At 44.6% G+C, this 19264-nt stretch overlaps 2 protein-coding genes across 2 annotated transcripts; one reads left to right on the forward strand and one right to left on the reverse strand.

Moving 5' to 3' along the window:
• Nucleotides 1–1945: 1945 nt before the first annotated feature.
• LOC111858554 (OTU domain-containing protein 1) lies at nt 1946–4722 on the reverse strand. The gene has a single exon (XM_023840427.2). The coding sequence runs from the start codon at nt 4071–4073 to the stop codon at nt 2733–2735; it is 1341 nt and encodes a 446-aa protein (XP_023696195.1). The 5' UTR covers nt 4074–4722; the 3' UTR covers nt 1946–2732.
• A 5745-nt stretch (nt 4723–10467) lies between these two features.
• On the forward strand, nt 10468–15082 carry tgif1 (TGFB-induced factor homeobox 1). The gene is made up of 3 exons (XM_023840426.2): nt 10468–10800; nt 12746–12969; nt 13743–15082. Exons 1-3 carry the CDS (start codon nt 10785–10787, stop codon nt 14229–14231), a joined length of 729 nt encoding a protein of 242 aa, XP_023696194.2. The 5' UTR covers nt 10468–10784; the 3' UTR covers nt 14232–15082.
• The last annotated feature ends 4182 nt before the right edge of the window (nt 15083–19264 follow it).

The following is a 19264-nucleotide window of genomic DNA, read 5'->3' on the forward strand; positions in this document are numbered from 1 at the left end:
AATCTGAGGAGCATATATACGTTGAAAGTATTTCAATTAAGTGGACTTCCTCGTTGGTCAGACGTTGATAAAATAAAAAAATCCGAACAAGCAAAACATTCAGTTCAGACCAAGGGTGTAAAGGGGTTGAGGCCCTCTACCCACTGAGCCACACGCTCAGGGGGACAGGGACATGCAAAAGGGCTGTTTCATATGGATTTTTAATAATAAAAATTGAAACTTTATTAATCCCCATGGGGAAATTGTCTTTACACCTCCCTCAACTTGCCCTTTGTAGAGTAAGTTGTCCAGGAAGGGCAGCCACCCATAGCAGTGCCCAGGAAGCTGGGGGTTAAGGGCCTTGATCAAGGACCCACCGATGTATTGAGGCTGGGTTTGAACTGGCAACCTTCCGATTATAGGCACACAGGCTTAGACCACTGAGCCACACACTGATTTTAAGAGAATACATTGAATATTGAAATAGAGAAATATTGAAATTTGAATTTTTGTATTTTACACCCATGATTCAGGTGGCAAAATATTGAGAAAAACAAATAAAAGTCAAAAATAACATTGCAAACAAAATTATATATGAAATATTTAAGAAGTAGAATGAAAAATAAAGATCGTACCATGAAATTACAGCAGTTTCAATTGAAAACAAGGATTGCAGGTTCAATGGTCTATGTTTAAGTCTTCATTCCATTTAAAGGAAGAAATTAGAATCTTTATTATCATTGTACAAGTACAACGAAATTGGTTATATGAAATTGGTTATATGGTTATTAGCTAATATGTACTGTCATTATAAATAACGTCTGTGTCCAGACAGTCTGGGAGCTGGGAGGGAAAATGATTATATTTGGAGATTTTGCTGGTTTAGCTGTAAACCAGACGAACTATTTGATGTCCAGTTTTCGTACTTGTGCAATCATTTTTACAAATTCATCATTCCCAACAGAAATTTACCAATTTATGCCTCTTTTGAGATTGTCAGAATAATCAGCAGTGAATCAATGAAGTACTTCAAATTAAAATTTATAATCTGGTTTGGCAACTAAAATCACATCACATAGTTTTATTAATGCGGGGAATAAGACACAATGTGTCTCTGTGTCACAGTTCAAACTGTATAAAATGACTATTTCTGCTTATTTTGGTCTCTGTATCGTTTGTACTGTCATTATGAATAACGTCTAGGTCCAGACAGTCTGGGAGCTTGGAGGGAGCAAAAATGTGGACTGTCTGAGTCCCAGAGCACTGGGTTGGGAAACACTAGTATCGCATACCGTAAAGCTTGTTCATTGCCATTTGTGTGATATAATTATTATTTTATATTAATTACATTATACGTTATACATGTATGTGGTTTTCATTTGACAATTTTTTCAGAAATATAATTTTAGTTTTTGAATTGGCTTTTTAATTTGTTTTTAACGTTGTTCTGATTTTTCCTTCTGGGCCACCGTAGTTACTACGCCGATATCTTTTCTGTGTTGTTCTGATGACACAATATGACCACTAGGCGGAGTCTTGAAATTCGGATTTAAAGTAGCGGTAAAACCAGCCGACTAAGACATAGGACGGGCATTAGTAGGCCTATCAATCAATCAATCAATCGATCGATTCATTCCAAACCAACAAAACATAAGATTAAAACAATTACTGTTCTTTTTTTCCTGCAGGTCTGATCAGTGTAGGCCTATGTGTTTTACAGATGGCAGTAAACTTTGTCTCTGGTTCATATTTTTTTTTTACAGCTTAATGGTTTATTAGATTTAAAAACAATATAGCATTTGAATATATAAATACGAGTTATGCAGAATACATTCATAGTAAAAAGAAACTTTGTCTGTGGGTCTATGGTGGATGTGGTAACTCAAATAGGATAATTTGACTTTACTCAGTACGCCACATTGTGTCTTATTCCCCGCATTTAAAAACCGTTTGCACTGCACCAAAATACAGCAAAAATATATATTTTTAATTTATTTAATCCAAATGTATAATATTACTTTTTATTAATCATCAACATGACAAGAAGGTACAACAGGAAATCCAGAACTGTAAACGAACACAGAACGATCGAATGGCGGTTCATAAAATTCCCCCTCCTGCAATCGCAACAGGTAAACACACGGATAACATGGTCAAGATTAATTGGGAAATTACGGAAATTTCATCGCATTAGTCCTATATTACATTAAATTGCCTTTAATACTCAGAGACAATACAAGTCCTCAGTTAAAAAGAAAAACATTTCAGCTACCTTCATTACAAAAGTTCGTCTATCAAACAACTTGGAAAAATACGTATTACAGGTACTTAATACAAAACCTTACACTGGTTTTAAAGTCAGATAAATATAAGCAAAATTGTTAATCTGTGACAATTCGGTTTGACTCCGAGATTTAAGTGCTTCAACAATTTATCGTAAGGACAGAAATCAGACCACATAAAGATTTGATGGATATGATAAATAAAGGTTTTAAACGGATATTTCAAACTGTCTACCACGGCAGACAGTAGCGACAGAAATAAAACTCCAGTAACAGCCTAGAAGAAAACTCATGGTTCATTTCATACAAATGGGCTACTCCTCTTATGAAAACAACAAATACAGCAGTAAACTTACAGTCGGAGCGAAACCTGTTGCGGCTTAGCATAAAATGAAAGGCAAACTGAAATTCAGCTAAGAAAATCAATTAAGGCGATGCAATACAGTGCATCCAGGTCGTAATTATATTTCTTCAGCAGGAACCATTTTGTTCAATGTACATCCTGGACAAAGAGGCTGCCATTGACTTGGCAAGTTCCTCATCCCGTCTCCTCTGGACATGAGTCTGTCGGCACCAGCTCTCGTACTCCGGGTTCGGCAAGCATCTGTCAAACAGGGCGTCGTAGTGACCATTACTCAGCCAACTCAGCCAAATCGTGGGCTTGGAAGCGTCTTCTTCGCCAAGGTAGTGCACCATGGTGGACACCGTGGGACTTTCTAAACTGCCCCCCGTGGTCAGGTGTATGTTGACATGCAGCATCTGACTCATGGCCAGCAGCTCTGGGTATCCAGCCCAGACCCCGTCCTGCGCAGCGTTTATCAGAAACTCCCCAATGTCTCCTTCGATTATGGGGTTAAACGCCTCCAGGTGATCGGCTATGTGGTGCATAGTCTCCTCCCGCAGCTCCCTGTGCATGGACTGGTTGCCAAAAACTGCTTTGCAGACCGCCCTGTACAGGCAGTTGCCGTCAGGGATTATGTGGAACCGGTATTTCTGTCTGTCTTTAAGGTACTGGTTCTGACGCTCCACTTCGGACAGGTAGTTCGGCTCCCGATCCCTCGCTTCCAGCTCGCCTTCCACGGCACTTTCGGGATCGTTTGAAAGAGGCGCTCCAGCGGACGCCGCGTCCTCCTCCCTGATTGGCCGTGTGATCTGGACGGTTCTTGTACCCCTTCTGGGATCCAGTCCATGTCCCAAGTGTTCGAGACGATCTTGAGTGACTCCTATCCCAGGGGGCGCCCTTTCCCCGGTTTCGCTGTCCAATGTCCCCACACCAGCACCGTTTCTGCACGGCATCGCAGCCGACGTCTTGTCCATGTTAATCAGGTTGTTCTCCAGCACTTTGCGGTACTCGTCCAGCGCGTCCACCCCGCCCTCCATCTCACCCATGAAGTTCTCGATCAGCTGGCTGTCCGACACATACGGGCCCTTCATGTCGACAAGTGACGGCTGTGCGCGTTGTAATTGTGCGGAAGACGAAAGTTTGTTTCTCGGACCCACAATAACGTGGATAGGAACGGAGCGCTCGACTCCATTGGGGCGAGTTACGAGGATCTCGGCAGTTGAAGTGTAGTGGGCTGGTTTGCTGGGTACTGCTTCGTAGCAGGAATGATCGGGCATGTTTTCAACAGCTACACTCCCTCCTGTCTGATCTTCCGTACGCCTGATGCCACCTCGGCCGTCAGTCCTGGTGATCACGGAGACGCTGGTGACCGTACTCCTAGGCACCTGATCTGTGACACTTGAAATGGGGATCGAAACTTTGCAGGAAGAGCCAGGGTAATGTATCAATGCACTGCTGTACAGCTGCATCTCCAGAGCCGTTCCTTTTATATGAAAGCAGCGAGGCTACAATGCGAAATGATGAAAACGCGCAGAAATACACACGTCCATCGACAAACGCAGATGCCCCAAAGAGCCGCCACTAAGTCAGACTCTAATTCCCGCTGATACACGGTGAAGATCCAACATTAGCCATCTTGCGTCAGCGTCGAGTTCCCCCTAATTATAGCGCTGGGAATGTAATCGGAGCCTCTCCTTTAGGATCCCCGTCCAGGGTAGAACCTCCGGCGCATATCCCAGTGCACAGTACCGGAGAGAAGCTATTCAATGCGTCACAACGCGCTTACGGTTCATGAAAACAAAGCAGGCGAAAGGGACACAGACATCCAGAAACTCGCCAAATCTCGGCGATCTAATTACGCTTCAGATAGAAACCAAACGAGGAAACTACACTGGCCCTTAGGATTAAGGAAGTCCCGCCTTTGAACCGACATTATTGGTCTTAATATTTCTGGTTGGCAAGAGTAAAAACTAAAATGTCCCAGAAGATTGATCTTTAAAGAATCGCAGAGTATTCCTCCTTGGCAAGCAGTACCACTGGCTGCAATTACACAAGGAAAACCACACTCTGCTTTCATACTACTTCATAGTACGAATCAAGTGGTGAGCGAATGAATAGGATCACATGCGGCACAGAATCTGGTAATGAATTCTGAACAGGGGAAAAAGGAAAGTAAAAAAACTCGGCAGAAGCGCTCCACTTACACCCATATATGGAAGTCCAGCTCTCTCTAAATTCCACATCATTAACTAAATTTTCCAAGGGAATTACTTGCTGTTTCATACCATCTGGGATACAGAACCGTTACTGAGGCGGAATGTTTCCGGAAACCGCACAACCCGTAGTTATATGTTCTGTTAAAATTACTCAATGCTTTAGTGAAGGGGAATTCGTTACAGGGAAACTCACGTAATATAGCTAACTCATACGCTCTGGCGTAACAACAACAATAATAATAATAATAATAACGAAGAAGAATGACAGGGAAGAATGACTTTTTATCTTTATTATGAACTGTCATTAGTTGTTGAGACGAATGGGCACATCTGGTAGACCGGGAGAAAATGTTTAGGGGAAGGTCGGCGACTCGGGGATGGAGAAGCGTTTGCGCAGGGCAGAGGTGCTTAACCGGCGCTGGGAGTGTGATGCGTTCTGCCTGGGTGGCGTGCATTTCACTGAGCACTTAACGGCGGCGACTTATCACGGTGGAAAACCGCAACAACACTTTCAATCTGGAAAGATTTAATGCCTAGGACTGTACACAGACTAATGGGTTAGCTGGAATTTAAGAAAAGCAAAGCTTGCACTGCCGCAATGCCGGTGACACATGGGTGGGTGGGGGGCGAATGTTTTCTGGACCATGTGATACTGCAAACTTGGCGTCATGAAGTTAGTGATTCACGCTTAAGTGATTCGACATCCATTCTTGGCATCCCACGTCCATAAGTTAAGAATTTCCCCCAGAAATTTGGTCACACTATAGTCAAAAGGTATTTTGACTGAGGGGAAAACGCATAGGGGCACCTGTAACATTATAGATGTATTTTTAAACCCCCCAGAAGATAGGTTGATTGATAAGAATTAAGGCCTGTTGTAACTATGTTTTATAGTTATATCCCGGTTTTATATATAGATTCTATATATAAAAAAGAACGTAAAAGAAAATAAGCGAAAAAAAGAAAGGTATAATACATATTTATTGGCTAGGGGATGTTAGAAAAGGAGAGCCATAACGTGTAAGACAAGTGGCATCACACGTAGGCTACGGACAACTCGCCGGAGAGCTACAACCCTTAAAATAATCATTACACGCCTCGTTTGCACGCCGCGTAAAGGTCACATGCCTGCGGTCTCCATTTCAACCGGCGATGGGGCGATGTGTCACCTTCGACAAAGCGGGAACGGACCTGGTTTGATATCGACGTGAGTAACTTAACACGCGGTGAAACACCACTAAACACCGTCGCTAAGGACCAAAGGCGGGATGTGCCGTGTGTCATCGTACCAGGGCGATCTTCTTCGTTCTCATTTTGTTGCCCAAATATAGAAACATACGTTAGAGAAAACAGTATTCATAAGGAAAAAGACCAAGCAAGACCTCGTTTCAGTCCTATAGGCGACACAGGCGACCGCCTAGGGCGCCGTCTTCTGAGGGGCTGCAGATCCGCCAGCCAATTTCACGGCGGAGATGCTCGCCCGTCGCCTATTACCGGTACTGCCTCGTTTACATTTCCAGATTCACTAAGACAGAGAAAGATCTGCTTAGAAACAACGTCTGTCAACAAAATTTATTTTAAATGTGGTAAATATAATCATAAAAATCAATTTAAAATATAGTAAATCCTTATCGATAAATACACTATATTGCCAAAAATATTGGGACACCCCTCCAAATCATTGAATTCAGGTGTTCCAATCACATCCATAGCAACAGGTGTATAAAATCAGGCACCTAGGCATGCAGACTGCTTCTACAAACATTTGCAAAAGAATGGGTCGTTCTCAGGAGCTCAGTGAATTCAAGCGTGGTACCGTGATAGGATGCTACCTGTGCAATAAGTCCTTTGGTGAAATCTCCTCACTACTAAATGTTTCACGGTGAACTGTTACTGGTATTATAACAAAGTTGAAGCAACTGGGAACAACAGCAACTCAGTCACGAAGTGGTAGGCCACGTAAAATCACACAACAGGGACAACGCATGCTGAGGCACACAGTCTGCAGAGTCGCCAACTGTCTGCAGAGTCATTAGCTACAGACCTCCAAACTTCATGTGGCCTTCAGATTAGCTCAAGAACAGTGCATAGAGAACTTAATGGAATGGGTTTCCATGGCCGAGCAGCTGTATCCAAGCCTTACATCACTAAGTGCAGTAAAAAGCATCGGATGCAGTGGTGTAAAGCACGCCACCACTGGACTCTAGAGCAGTGGAGGCATGTTCTCTGGAGTGACGAATCACGCTTCTCTGTCTGGCAGTCTGATGGATGAGTCTAGTTTTGGTGGCTCCCAGGAGAACGGTACTTACCTGATTGCATTGTGCTAACTGTAAAGTTTGGTGGAGGGGGGATCATGGTGTGAGGGGTTGGGACTTGGCCCCGTAGTTACAGTGAAAGGGGTTCTTAATGCTGCAGCATTCAAAGCCAATTTGGACAATTTCATGCTCCTAACTTTGTGGGAACAGTTTGGGGATGGTCCTGTTCTAACATGACTGCACACCAGTGCACAAAGCAAGGTCCATAAGGACATGGTTGAGCGAGTCTGGTGTAGAGGAACTTGACTGGCCTGCACAGAGCCCTGATCTCAACCTGATAGAACACCTCTGGGATGAATTAGAGTGGAGACTGCGAGTCAGGCCTTCTCATCCAACATCAGAGCCTGACCTCACAAATGCTCTCCTGGAAAAATGGTCAAAAAATCCCATAAACACACTCCTAAACCTTGTGGACAGCCTTCCCAGAAGAGCTGAAGCTGTTATAGCTGCAAAGGCTGGGCCAACTCCATACTAAAAACTATGTATTAAGAATGGGATGTCATTAAAGTTCATGTGTGTGTAAAGGCAGGTGTCCCAATACTTTTGGCAATATAATGTAGCCTATAACTGGTAGACATACAAGACAAATGCATCCTTTAATATGTGCATGTGTGATGAACTGAAAATATATACATTTATAACACTATGTAACACAAATTTTGTTCCTTAATAGTATGTGTTATTTCTTAACTGCTTATGTTGTAAAAGTATAGAAATGGTCATTATTCCCTTCAAATTTTGCTTTTGTGACCTGGGTAACGAAATTAACCCACATTCTTTGTAAAAACTGGCAAATTTGCACATTTTCATCTACATAAATAAAACAACATTTCAATCAAGATTTACATGTATGTAAAGTTATACAAAAACGAACAAAACTATTTAGAAGTGAGTTGTTTTTAGAAGTGTGCATATATATAATGTAAATCACTCTCACGTATCAACCCCCAAATGCAGCCACAGAGCACTTTTTTGCTCATATCTTGATAAATTGGCCACATACATAGCAGCGGGCGTCTGGAGAATGCTGTCAGGTTCTTGATGCTGTGTCTGATAAATTCAGATAGGTCTGTGTATTCACTTAGGCACCTAGAACTAAACTGAAATGGTGAGTTGTGAGTCCCTGTATATATACATATTACTGTGGATTGTTCTAGAAAATTCTAAAAGGCCCTTTTAAAATCTGCCAAGTTCTACAACATTTTAGAAAATTCTTGAAAATTCTTGTACGTTCTAGACAATTCTCCATCAGCTACTCAACACTGTATGGGACCCCTAAAGGTACAAAAAACAAAAATGCTCTGAAACTTTGTGCTGCTCATGCGACACTGTTGAGGAAATTTTTTTTTGTCCGTGTCCCTTTGTGGGCTCTGTGGCACGGAATTTACCTGGAATCCTCTGAAAAATGGGTACATTTGAAAATGCCATTAACCAGGTCACAAAAGCAAAGTTGGACGAGAAAAAAAAAAGTCTTTTCCATTTACTTTAGGCAGAAGCAATTGGGAAATTGGTTGGGATTAAGCGGTTACGGTGATGGGTGGTGATGGATGGATGGATATTTGAAGTACCCCAAAGCATAGAAAACATCCTACATTTCCGTTAAATGGTTTAATTTAGCCTTACAAATTCAAATTATCTAATGGACTGTCTAAAAATTCACACATTTAAGCAGAACGTTTTTGCTTGGACAATTTGCTCACATATGGTGAGTACGGTTAAAATTGGACCCCTGGCAAAATGGGACAGTTAACCTATGCAGTTAATATATGTTCTTAGTAGTACTTTATTTTATCTTCTATATGGTGTTTAGGGGCATTAATGTATTTAGCATGGTATCAAGTTCGGATTCATGACACTGAAATGATTCTGTACATATTTCCAAAAAGCAAGTCATCAAAACGTGTCCATTTTAACAATACTCACCTAACACTGAGGGAAAACGCTATTTTGCCACACTTGCCATCAGGTGAGAGGAAATTACACTAGGAAGGGATGATATGACCTATTCGGCCACTGTTCAGTTGACATGGGATATTCTGAGGTTATAGCAATAAACACAGGAATCTATATAGTGGGATTTTGGTAACTTGTTGACCGACTTTAAGAATTAACATTTACAAAGTGGGCGTAGATGACCTTCACAGTTTGGATAAACCGTCCCTGGCATTTCGCTAGCTAAGGAATCTGTCATAATTTTTAAGATAATCTTAAGTGTGCACGGTCCAGAGAACGTCAGTAGCAAAATGCCATCCGATAACAAACGAGCCTCCACAAGGGGGCAGCACTGCCAGCCACAGCTGCCAACTGATGGCTGACGCCAGATGAGAGGAATCCTACACACGATTACTGTACTTCAGCTGAAGGAATCGGGTCATGCTGTCATCTGGTACTCAGCAAACGCTGTCGCTCGGCTCTCGTTTAGTGAGCTCTCCCTATTGTTTGGGGAGCGCAAAACGGGAGTTCAAACGCCTTTACAAGTGCAGGGTCATCATCTCCGTTGTAGGAGCTATAGCCTATATTAGGCTAGATTTAAGCCATTTTACTTCCATTGGCCAAAACATTGCATACGCGCTTCCTTTTAAGTTTTATACTTTCCATTTTTATTTATTCGGGCATATATTATTACTAGTGCGACATATAAAAACAATCCTCGCTATTGAGAGCCGTACTAACGTTCATTAATGAAGTGTAAAATACGAAACCACAACGGTACTGCCATTACGTTTACAAACGCCAGGTTTATGTATAATGGTATTTAAACAGACGCAATCATTATTCGCCCTGCAGATAAATAACGGCCAAGCTTAGCAAAAGCATGGTGTTTATGTGCTTTCGAGACTTTAAACCGTGGTTACGTGTTGTACCTTTTCATTTTAATCTTAATCACATGGACGCTTTGGACATACAGTCCAAAATACCGCGTTTCCTGTGTAGCGCTCATCGTGTTACAAAATGACTCTAACGTCACTTAATGTCTCGGCGTGGCGTGGTCGATCTTGAATGAGTTATTTTTTGTTTCGATTACGATAAACCAGCGTGCCCAGAAGGCCAGACATTTCGCACACATGTCAAAACATCACCATGTTTTTGTTTTACACCCACGCAACAAACGCCTAAGCAGAGCTGGGTTTAGCAAGGGGCAGGGGAGACCGATCCGAGTTTTGCTTTTCTCAAACACTACAGAAGCAGAATCTCTTGACATCTTTTGAGAGAAAAAAAAAAATAAAACCCTCATGGAGAAAGCGACAGTATTTCTGAACAAGCGCAAGCACGCCGCGCACCGACAATGTGCCAGCGTTCGGCATGTGACGTCAGAGGTTTCCTTTCTCTCTCGCTCCCCTTCCTTGTAAGTGGGTGGATCTTAGGCGGCCGAGCGGCGCAGCTGTCAGGGGTAGCTGTCACCCAGCTTTATGATCAAACGCACATTGAACGGGGGGGTCTGGCCGACTCAAGCTGCGGCTCCCAGCGACCTCGACCATGCGCCGCCGCGTCTAGCAGACGATCACACTCCAGCAAGATACCCTGCGCCCTCCGCCTTTATTATTCCTGCTTTCACTGGGACTGAGAAACACTATTTCTGGGGGAATATTTTTGAGAACCTTGTACGTGTCTTGTGCCTAACGTGGGAAAAAAAGGAATCCGGTCCGGGATGAAGACAAAAAAAGGTAGGAGCGAGCGCCTGGGGCAACCGAGAAGCGTGTGGCACATTTTTCCTTCGTCGATCGGCAATATTTTTTGGGGAAAGGGGGGTGAAACCGACCGTCCTGCCTTATAAACGGATACTCTCATTGTTCGGGCGTGTGTGCCATTTTTCCGCAGAGCTCAGCCTCTGTTTTCTCCCCATGCGCTGGCGGGCTGTCAAAATCCCTCCTTCACCTCTCTCTGAGATACCATGGCTTTTAAAACGCCTAAACTTCAGTCTTTACTCTTGTCTTTTCCCCTAAGTCAGCCCCGTCTGGCGCCTTTAAATACGCGTGGACTGTAATGTGAAACAGTTTTCTCCCCCAAACTTTTTTTCCTGATTATTTTAAAGTCGCATTTATGATTCAGCAATCAATTGAAAACGTCAGTCCCACCCATACAGGACGCGGGATCAAACCGCGTGGGTTTCATTGGATTTGTTTTTCATTAAATGGTATCGTTTGCTGGGAGTAACTCTGAAGTGCTCGATTGTAATTAAAATCATGGGGATTTCCCTCCACACGGCATTGATAGCTCCCAGTCCGACGCGGATGTAAATCCCCACGTCTATTTTGAACATGAGTTTCTTTAACGTTTCCCCCCCACCACCACCACCGACCGGGAAGTAAGTGTCTTTGCAGTCAGGCAGACGGACCCCCTTTGTTATGTGCGCTTGGCGTCTCTTCTCCTTCGAAACCCCCGACCTCGTGTTTCAGCAGCGCACTCCGCCGGTTTTAACGTTGTATCCTAATAAAACACGCGCTTGTGTCTCGGCCATAAAAAGAGGGAAAAACCCCTCTCAAACCACATTCTGGCTTAAAACAAAATCTCAAAGTATGCACGGCTTCTTTATTATTTAATGGGTCCACGACCGACAGTCTTTTGTTTAGTCTACGGGCGCTGATTTGCAACAGGTCCTGGAAGTGCGCCCCCTCCTTGATCGAGGCCCTGCTGCACTTCTGCTTTGTGTGACTTACAGGCTGCTGTCGGGTCGGTCGGGAAAGCACGCCGTAATGGGACCTGCGAATTCCCGAGGGGGTGAAAAGCGCGTCTGGGTGCCTTTGTCAGATGGGCTCCCCACCCCACCCCCCTTATGCGGGTCTGATGTTTTGAAAAGCCACCGTGTGGGGTTTTTTCACGGGTTGCGTTACGGTTTCTGTCTGTTTTTTTTTCCTCCAAGCCCTGTGGTCTGACGTCATTCTTCTTCAGCTGTCAGATCCTGTTTAATATAAATACATACTAACACGACACCCTTTGTGTTGTACAATACAATGCCGATATTCAGTGGAAAATAAAGAAATACATCCTCAATATATTTATCTGAATGTCGTAATAATGTTGTTTTAGTATTTAAACCAGATACACTAAAATCAAATCTTAGTTTCTAGTTAACTTACTTTTATACGTGTTTTTTGTTTTTCTTTTGTTTTTTTGGGGCGGGGTGTAAACGTTAAACCAGCGACTTCACTTCTTCTCACGGTGATAAATTGATCAAATTTGATTTTATAGAAATGTATCAACTTCTTCAGTCGGTTCAAAGGCGCCGCGGTCGAGCGTCGGCTCACAGGGGAGGGAGCGCTCGCTGTTTATACGGGATTAACCGCGCTGCTGACAGCCTGCGCCTGCGCCTCAGCAGCTCGTTAATCATCGCACACCTGGACTTTGCTAAACTCTAACGGCAGAAATCACACCAATGTAAGATGTAGCTGCTTAGATTTTTGTTTACTGTGTGCAGTTTGTACAGTTGTTGTTATAATGGCGTGGCAATTGTTCTGTATGAGTTGATTGGGAATTTTTCACAAAATTAACTTGGCGGGGTGGCTCTTTCAGCTCACAGCTCCCTGACAGGTACTTCCTGACCTCTTCTCTGCTCTCTAAATCCTAATTCTCACGCCACACCTCCCCCCTGTTTTTTTGCCCCGCTCACAGTGGTGGTGCCGTCCGGCAGCGAGACGGAGGACGAGGACAGCCTGGACGCACCCTTGGACCTGTCGGCCAGCGGGGGCAGTAGCAAGCGGCGTCGCCGCGGCAACCTGCCTAAGGAATCCGTGCAGATCCTGCGCGACTGGCTGTACGAGCACCGTTACAACGCGTACCCCTCCGAGCAGGAGAAGGCCGTCCTCTCCAGGCAGACCCACCTCTCCACGCTACAGGTCAGACTCCGCCTTGGCGAACCCCCCCCCCCCCCACACACACACACACACACACACAACTGACCTCTAGCGTTTGTGTGCTTAGTCTTCCTGAACAGATAGCAGACACTCTTGTTGGAATCGTGTAGCACAGGGTGGAGTTCGCTACTTGTTTGCTGGGAGAGGGGGCAAGTGGGGACAGGGATAGTGAGTCTTATAAAGCCCCCTGGTTGTCCGTCAAACACGTTTCATTCCATGTAATGCGATGGAGTTTTTGGCCATGATTTCCCACCTGGTTTATTATTATTATTATTACCATGAGGGGGCAGCTGGTTACCACTCGGGGCTTCAAATATAGCTCTTTGCACGTCTAACAACGTGTAACCCAGACTACTCCTATGCCTCACCATTTCCACGCCAACACACTTGTGCACGAGGTCAGGTGACATACCAACATGTTGCGGACTGACCTTTTGTGGAGGAGAGGGGGCTGCCGTCATCTGGCAGGCCCTCGAACGAGGAACAGGATGTATTTGTGGAAGCGATACTTTCATGGGGAAGAGAGATGTTGCATACGAACTTTCTTTGATTAAAGGTCTTTGATGCATGGTTGTAGCAGGGGCAAGGTAATGCTTGGCTAACACTACTAATTAAAGCACCTTATACACCTGTAAACATTTCTCGAAGGGGATGTACCTTGATGGACAATTAAGGCTCGAGCTCCTAAGCTTACCCGCCGCTGCCCCCTGCTGGCCGACTGAGCTTCTCCTCCATCTTGTCGTTGGATGCTGTAGGTGTGTAACTGGTTCATTAACGCCCGCCGGCGATTGCTCCCGGAGATGTTGCGGAAGGACGGCAAAGACCCCAACCAGTTCACCATATCCCGGAGGGGGAGTAAGAGCGGGGAGGGGGCCACTGCAGAGAGCTCCCTCTCTTCCAGGCCCGTCGCCATGGAGATGGAGGACCGAGGTCCACTTCACTTATCTGGCTCCGAAACCAGCGCCCGTCAGAAGCCCCTGTCGCCGGGGTCTGTGCCACCCAGGCCATCGGTCATCTGTCACACCACCATCACTGCACCTCCACGCCTTACAGACGAGGGGACAGATCTGCCGTCCCCAGCAGCCGGCCAGGGGGCCCCTGCGGAGCGCAATGCCAGTCCCCAGGGGGGGTTCTTTAACACCCCTCCCCCGACGCCGCCGGATCTCAGCCAGGATTTCAGCGGCTTCCAGCTCCTGGTGGATGTGGCCCTCAAAATGCGGGCGGAACTGCAACAGGCCAAGTGAGCCTAAGTGCCTGATCCGGGTACCGGGGCGATGCCGGGAGACTGACCGCAAACACACCAGCATCACCGTCACCAAAAAAAGGAAAAAAACCACAGAAGCCTGTTCATTTCTATTTTTTGATACGACGACGATAAGGATTTTCTTTAAGAAAAAATCTACAGTTTGGTGCCTTGCCTGACGTTTTTTTAATCTTTATTTTGTATATGTATATGTAATTTGTATCTTTTTGCACACAGAGGACCAAAAATAGACATGAGAGAGTCTTGTGAAACTCTTTCTGTTTCCAAGAAAGGAAGCCACGTTTTTTTCTACTGACTTTGCTCCTTCCTTCGTAAACTAACTTTCTTTGGACTTATTTGCCGAGGAGTGCGGTCCCATCGTGTTCTGCCCTCCCACAGAGGAAATCGACGTCTCCGCTTCTCAGAGACGTCCAGCTGTTCTGCGACATGCCTCATCACTACCGTAGCTGTTTATTTTTTGCCTTTATTTAGCAGACAGTAAGTGGTTACCTCCCACATCCTTCCCTCAGTCAGGTGGTTCGTGTAGCAGCAGTTCCATGCTTTGTCTGAGTTCTCATGGCGCTTAGCAACAGCCAATGACTGTGCCAAGGTGAAGCCCTGCCCCCTCACTGAATAAGTCCAATAAGAGGCACCTGTGCGGTGAACTGGAAAAGCAAACACTAATTTCATTGGTTGAAATGATATGTTGTGGCTTCATATTGCCACCAAAAATGTATTGAATTATGAATTGGACCCTGTGTATAACATGTGATTTCCTGTCTTCATACTGTGCAATGTCCATGACAAATATGGGTCACTCGATTGTTCAAATAAAGTTTTGTTTTCTACAAACACCGCTGTTCAGCGCACGTCTCTCTCTCATAATCCACTAACTCCGCCCCGGCTTTAATTTCAGCAAACCTCCTCCCACCTCATCCTCACCGCTGACCATATAGGCCAGTATCCATCCATCTTCCGTTACTGCTTACCCAGTACAGCAGCGGTGAGCCTTAGCCTATCCAGGCCTTTGGGGTAAGGACACTCTGGATGCGATGCCAGTCTATCGCAGGGCAAACAGTCATTATACACAATTTAGACACCAGTCATGTAACCGCATATCTTTGGACCGAAGGAGGAAACCTTAGTACCTAAAGGAAACCGGTCTGAACAGGGACAGACATGCAGCCACATTGCTGCATTCGGAGCCACCGTCTCATATGTTAGGAGCACCAAAGGCCTACATTCATATTTCCAAATTGGATTCAAGATTTTATCCAAAGCGATCCAAAGTTTTACAGCCGGCTCTTTTACAAGAGTGATTCAGGTTCTATATTCTACTGAGTTGTCTAGAACCATAAACTTTCAGGCTGAATCCGTAACCACAGAACCACAATTCTGGCTGTATATAGCATTTTATATGCACACTCACCCTCGGAAGCAGCTGTTGCTTATTGCTTGTACCAGGTTATGCAGAAAGACCCAAACATCCTATCAGAAATAGCCTTGATCTCCGTTTCTGAAGCGTCTCCTTTTTGAATAGCGTGAATTAAAATGAGCACACTCTCCGCTCTCCGGAATACACCCCCCCCCCCTCCACCCCCACCCCCACCCCCATACTGGAAGATTTCCTGAATCTGCTCAAAGAGTGTGCCAGCCTTTCCCAGGAAGCACGGGGATGAGTACGTGGTGGACGGGATGCCAGAATCACATGCAGTATAACGTGTCTTTATGGTTATTTATGGGAGGAGATCCCATGTACACTGGGAACCATAACGGCATATGGAAAGTTAAGTATGAACTGGCCCTAACCCCACACATACAGAGCAGGGCCAGAAATCTAACACACAACCCAAGAGGTGTAAGACCACCAAATTGCACACTGTGTCACCATGCCCCGTAATCAGGGGCGGATTAACGCACAGGCTAGATATGGCTTAAGCCTAGGGGCCCCACGTGTGCCAGCCTGCAAGGGGGCCCCCATTGGTGCGGAGCGGGGCTGGGTTGGGGGGCCCACAGACTACTGTAGCCTAGGGGCCTCTGTACACCTTAATCCGCCCCTGCCCGTAATCAATGCAAAGTGTTTTCAGGGTTGGATTAATGATCTAATGATGCATTCTGCGGGGCTATTGGAAAAGGTCATTATTATCCAATGCAGTTCGGAGCCTTGAAACTTTAGAACTTTTCATCGTGAGATGTAAGCCTGTCACACTTTTACCACAACGCAAGATGTGTATGTGTTTAAACATTTTATTTATTTTTACACTGAGAAACATTTATATATTTACAAATATTGTTTTTAAATGTGTTTTATCTGCTTATACACAAACTATTTTCATAAAATCCCCTCGATTGTCACAAAATCCTTGTTTTGCCAATGCTTTGCTTCCCCGATCATCTCCTGTTGCTACGAAACGAATTAATTCAAATCTCACCTACGGCTTGATTCTAAAACATGAAGGAAAATAAACTGTAAATAGAAGAGAAATACTCCACATGATATTTTTATTCAGTTTGCAGCTGTTCTAAACTACCAAGGAAACCAGTGATAATCTTTGAAGTCATGATTATTTCCTTATTTTAAAACACACAGAAACCATAAGGTGGTTGTTTACATTCGGCAAAGGTGTGTAATAAGTTATTCATCTGTTCTCCAAACGTGTAGCATTAACTTTTTTTCAACCCTACTAGCTCGCTAAGCTATGAACAGGAGACAGGACGGTAATCAGGGGTATTACAGTGTCTCTCTGTGTATTATGGGGTACAGAGGAAGGCAGAAATGACCGGGTAATCTGCCAGCGTGGCCCTTCCGATATAAATCGAGGGATCCCACTTTATAAAAACCCCGGTATTAATTCTAATCATATATACATGCACACACTCCATGAGGGGCTGCGTGTAAATACAACGGAGGGGAAAGAGTGGAAACAACTTTATAAAAGACGGTGCATTTTAATCAAGCCAGTTACTGATTCCTGTGAATTGCTTAGTTATGTACACATGTAGTGCCATTAATCCCTCACGTTACATCCTCTTGGCCCTGAGACTGATTTGTGCTCAACAATCGCATTAGAAATTAAGGCTGATTACAGTGGGGTAAAGAGAGATAAACATACGGGCAGTATGTAGGATTCTGACGTTTTTTTTAACGCAGATAAAGCAGCGAGCAGGCGGCTCCAAGAAGAGTGGAGGCGGCATCTGCAGCAGATTAAATGTCGGTAGTGTCGCCGAAACAGGTGCACGGTCGGGATATGTCGTGGTCACAGCATAATCCAGAAAATTGCATGCAGCCCGAAGACGGAACACCGGTAACGACCATCAGGTGTAAGCGATTTACACTTGAAAAGTCGGGTTCGCGCCTACGTTATGGGAACAGCTAAAACATTCGCATCATCACCTGTAGATTTACATGTCCTCCCGCTTTGTATCAAATCTACTGCTGTGGAGCTCAACCTTTCTCGGAAAATGAATGGAAATGTATTTTTTAATCATTCGGCGTCATGGATTCCGAAGACCGGGAATGTCACAGTGATGCTGGGACCGGACCTTGACCGCACCCATGTAAAATCTACAGGGAGCAGAGGTTTATGTACAGTAGGTTATGTGTATATGGAGTCCAAAACAGTGGTTTTCAGTGTAATCCGACGACTCCCCTACCTCAAAATCTGTATCATGTATTCGTATTCGTTTGCTTGTTTATTTTGCAACGTGGTTCACTTTGTAAGCTTTATTTTAGCCAACTCATTTTAATAAATGTATCCAGACCAAATATTTACATAGCGATAAATATTCATATACATATATTTAAAATGATTTTATATTTATATATATAGTATCCTACACTCAACATAAAAACAGCCCATGGTAATAATGAGCAAAGTTAAAACGGTAAAAAAATGAATAATAATAATAATAATAATAATAAAAAAAAAAGATTCTGATCTACTTTTATAAAGAATGTCTTTATGATTTCTCCTGCCACCTTGCATTTCTTACACGCACATGGATAGCGGTGTGGATGGTGTACTATTTTACAGGATGCGAATGAGGTTCGTTCATTATTTCTGAAGATAGGCTGACTCGGGTCTGCAAAATTAGGAAGCACTTTTACTGTGGCGATAAATTAGTGCCAAAACTCGCGCGCACGAAAACCATTCATCCATTTTCTTCATCTTCTACCAAAGCAAAATAGCCAATCGTAGACAATAATTAAAAAAAAAACAAAGGAGCGGAGATATTAGCCACTGTTCCCGCCCCCAAAGTGTCACAATTCATCCTATCCAGCGAGCGAGTGCTGTGCAGACGCGAGCGCGTAGATAGGGTCCAGCGAAGGCGAGCGCGTAGAGAGGATGGGTTTTCAGCTCGCGAGCGCATACACGCGCGTGGTTCGACTTCTGGCACTAATTTAACGCCGAGTGAGCGAGCGAGTGCTGTGCAAACGCGAGCGCGTAGAGAGCATGGATTTTCTGCTTGCGAGCGCATGCGCGCGCGAGTTTTGGCACTAATTTAACGCCATATTTGACGCGCGCGGACACGCACGCCGTCGCCAGCGCATATAAACACAAATGCGCATGACAGCTGTCTCCCGGGAAAACCCTTCCTGAGAGTTGGCGCCGAGCCAGCCGGCCTGGAATTGGCTGGAGCTGGTCATGTGACTCTCCGGCCAACCGGGAGCAAAGGCATTGGGCTGCACACAGACGAAGTTTACGAGTATAATTAACCCAGCAGCCCAGTTACCGTTTTGAAGTCGTTTTGATCCGTTTTGTCGTTTTGCTTTCGTTTGATAAGATTAGAACATTAAGAGTGTAATGTATGACCCAGCGGTACTGAATCAAAACTGAAGTGTGTCCCCTGGATGATGGCTGCGTCTTTAAGCCATCAGGACCTGGGCGGGAAACGCCACTGATGGCGGTCACGTGACTGAGACGTACCTTCAACTAGTCTACAGGACAGATGAGTGCAAAACGTTAAAAAAGGCCACAGCTGAGGGGTAAATAGGAAGTAAAAACTAAATAAAAGCTCACTCTTTACAAAAGA

The sequence above is a fragment of the Paramormyrops kingsleyae genome, chromosome 4 (assembly GCF_048594095.1).
Source record: "Paramormyrops kingsleyae isolate MSU_618 chromosome 4, PKINGS_0.4, whole genome shotgun sequence".
NCBI lineage: Eukaryota > Metazoa > Chordata > Actinopteri > Osteoglossiformes > Mormyridae > Paramormyrops > Paramormyrops kingsleyae.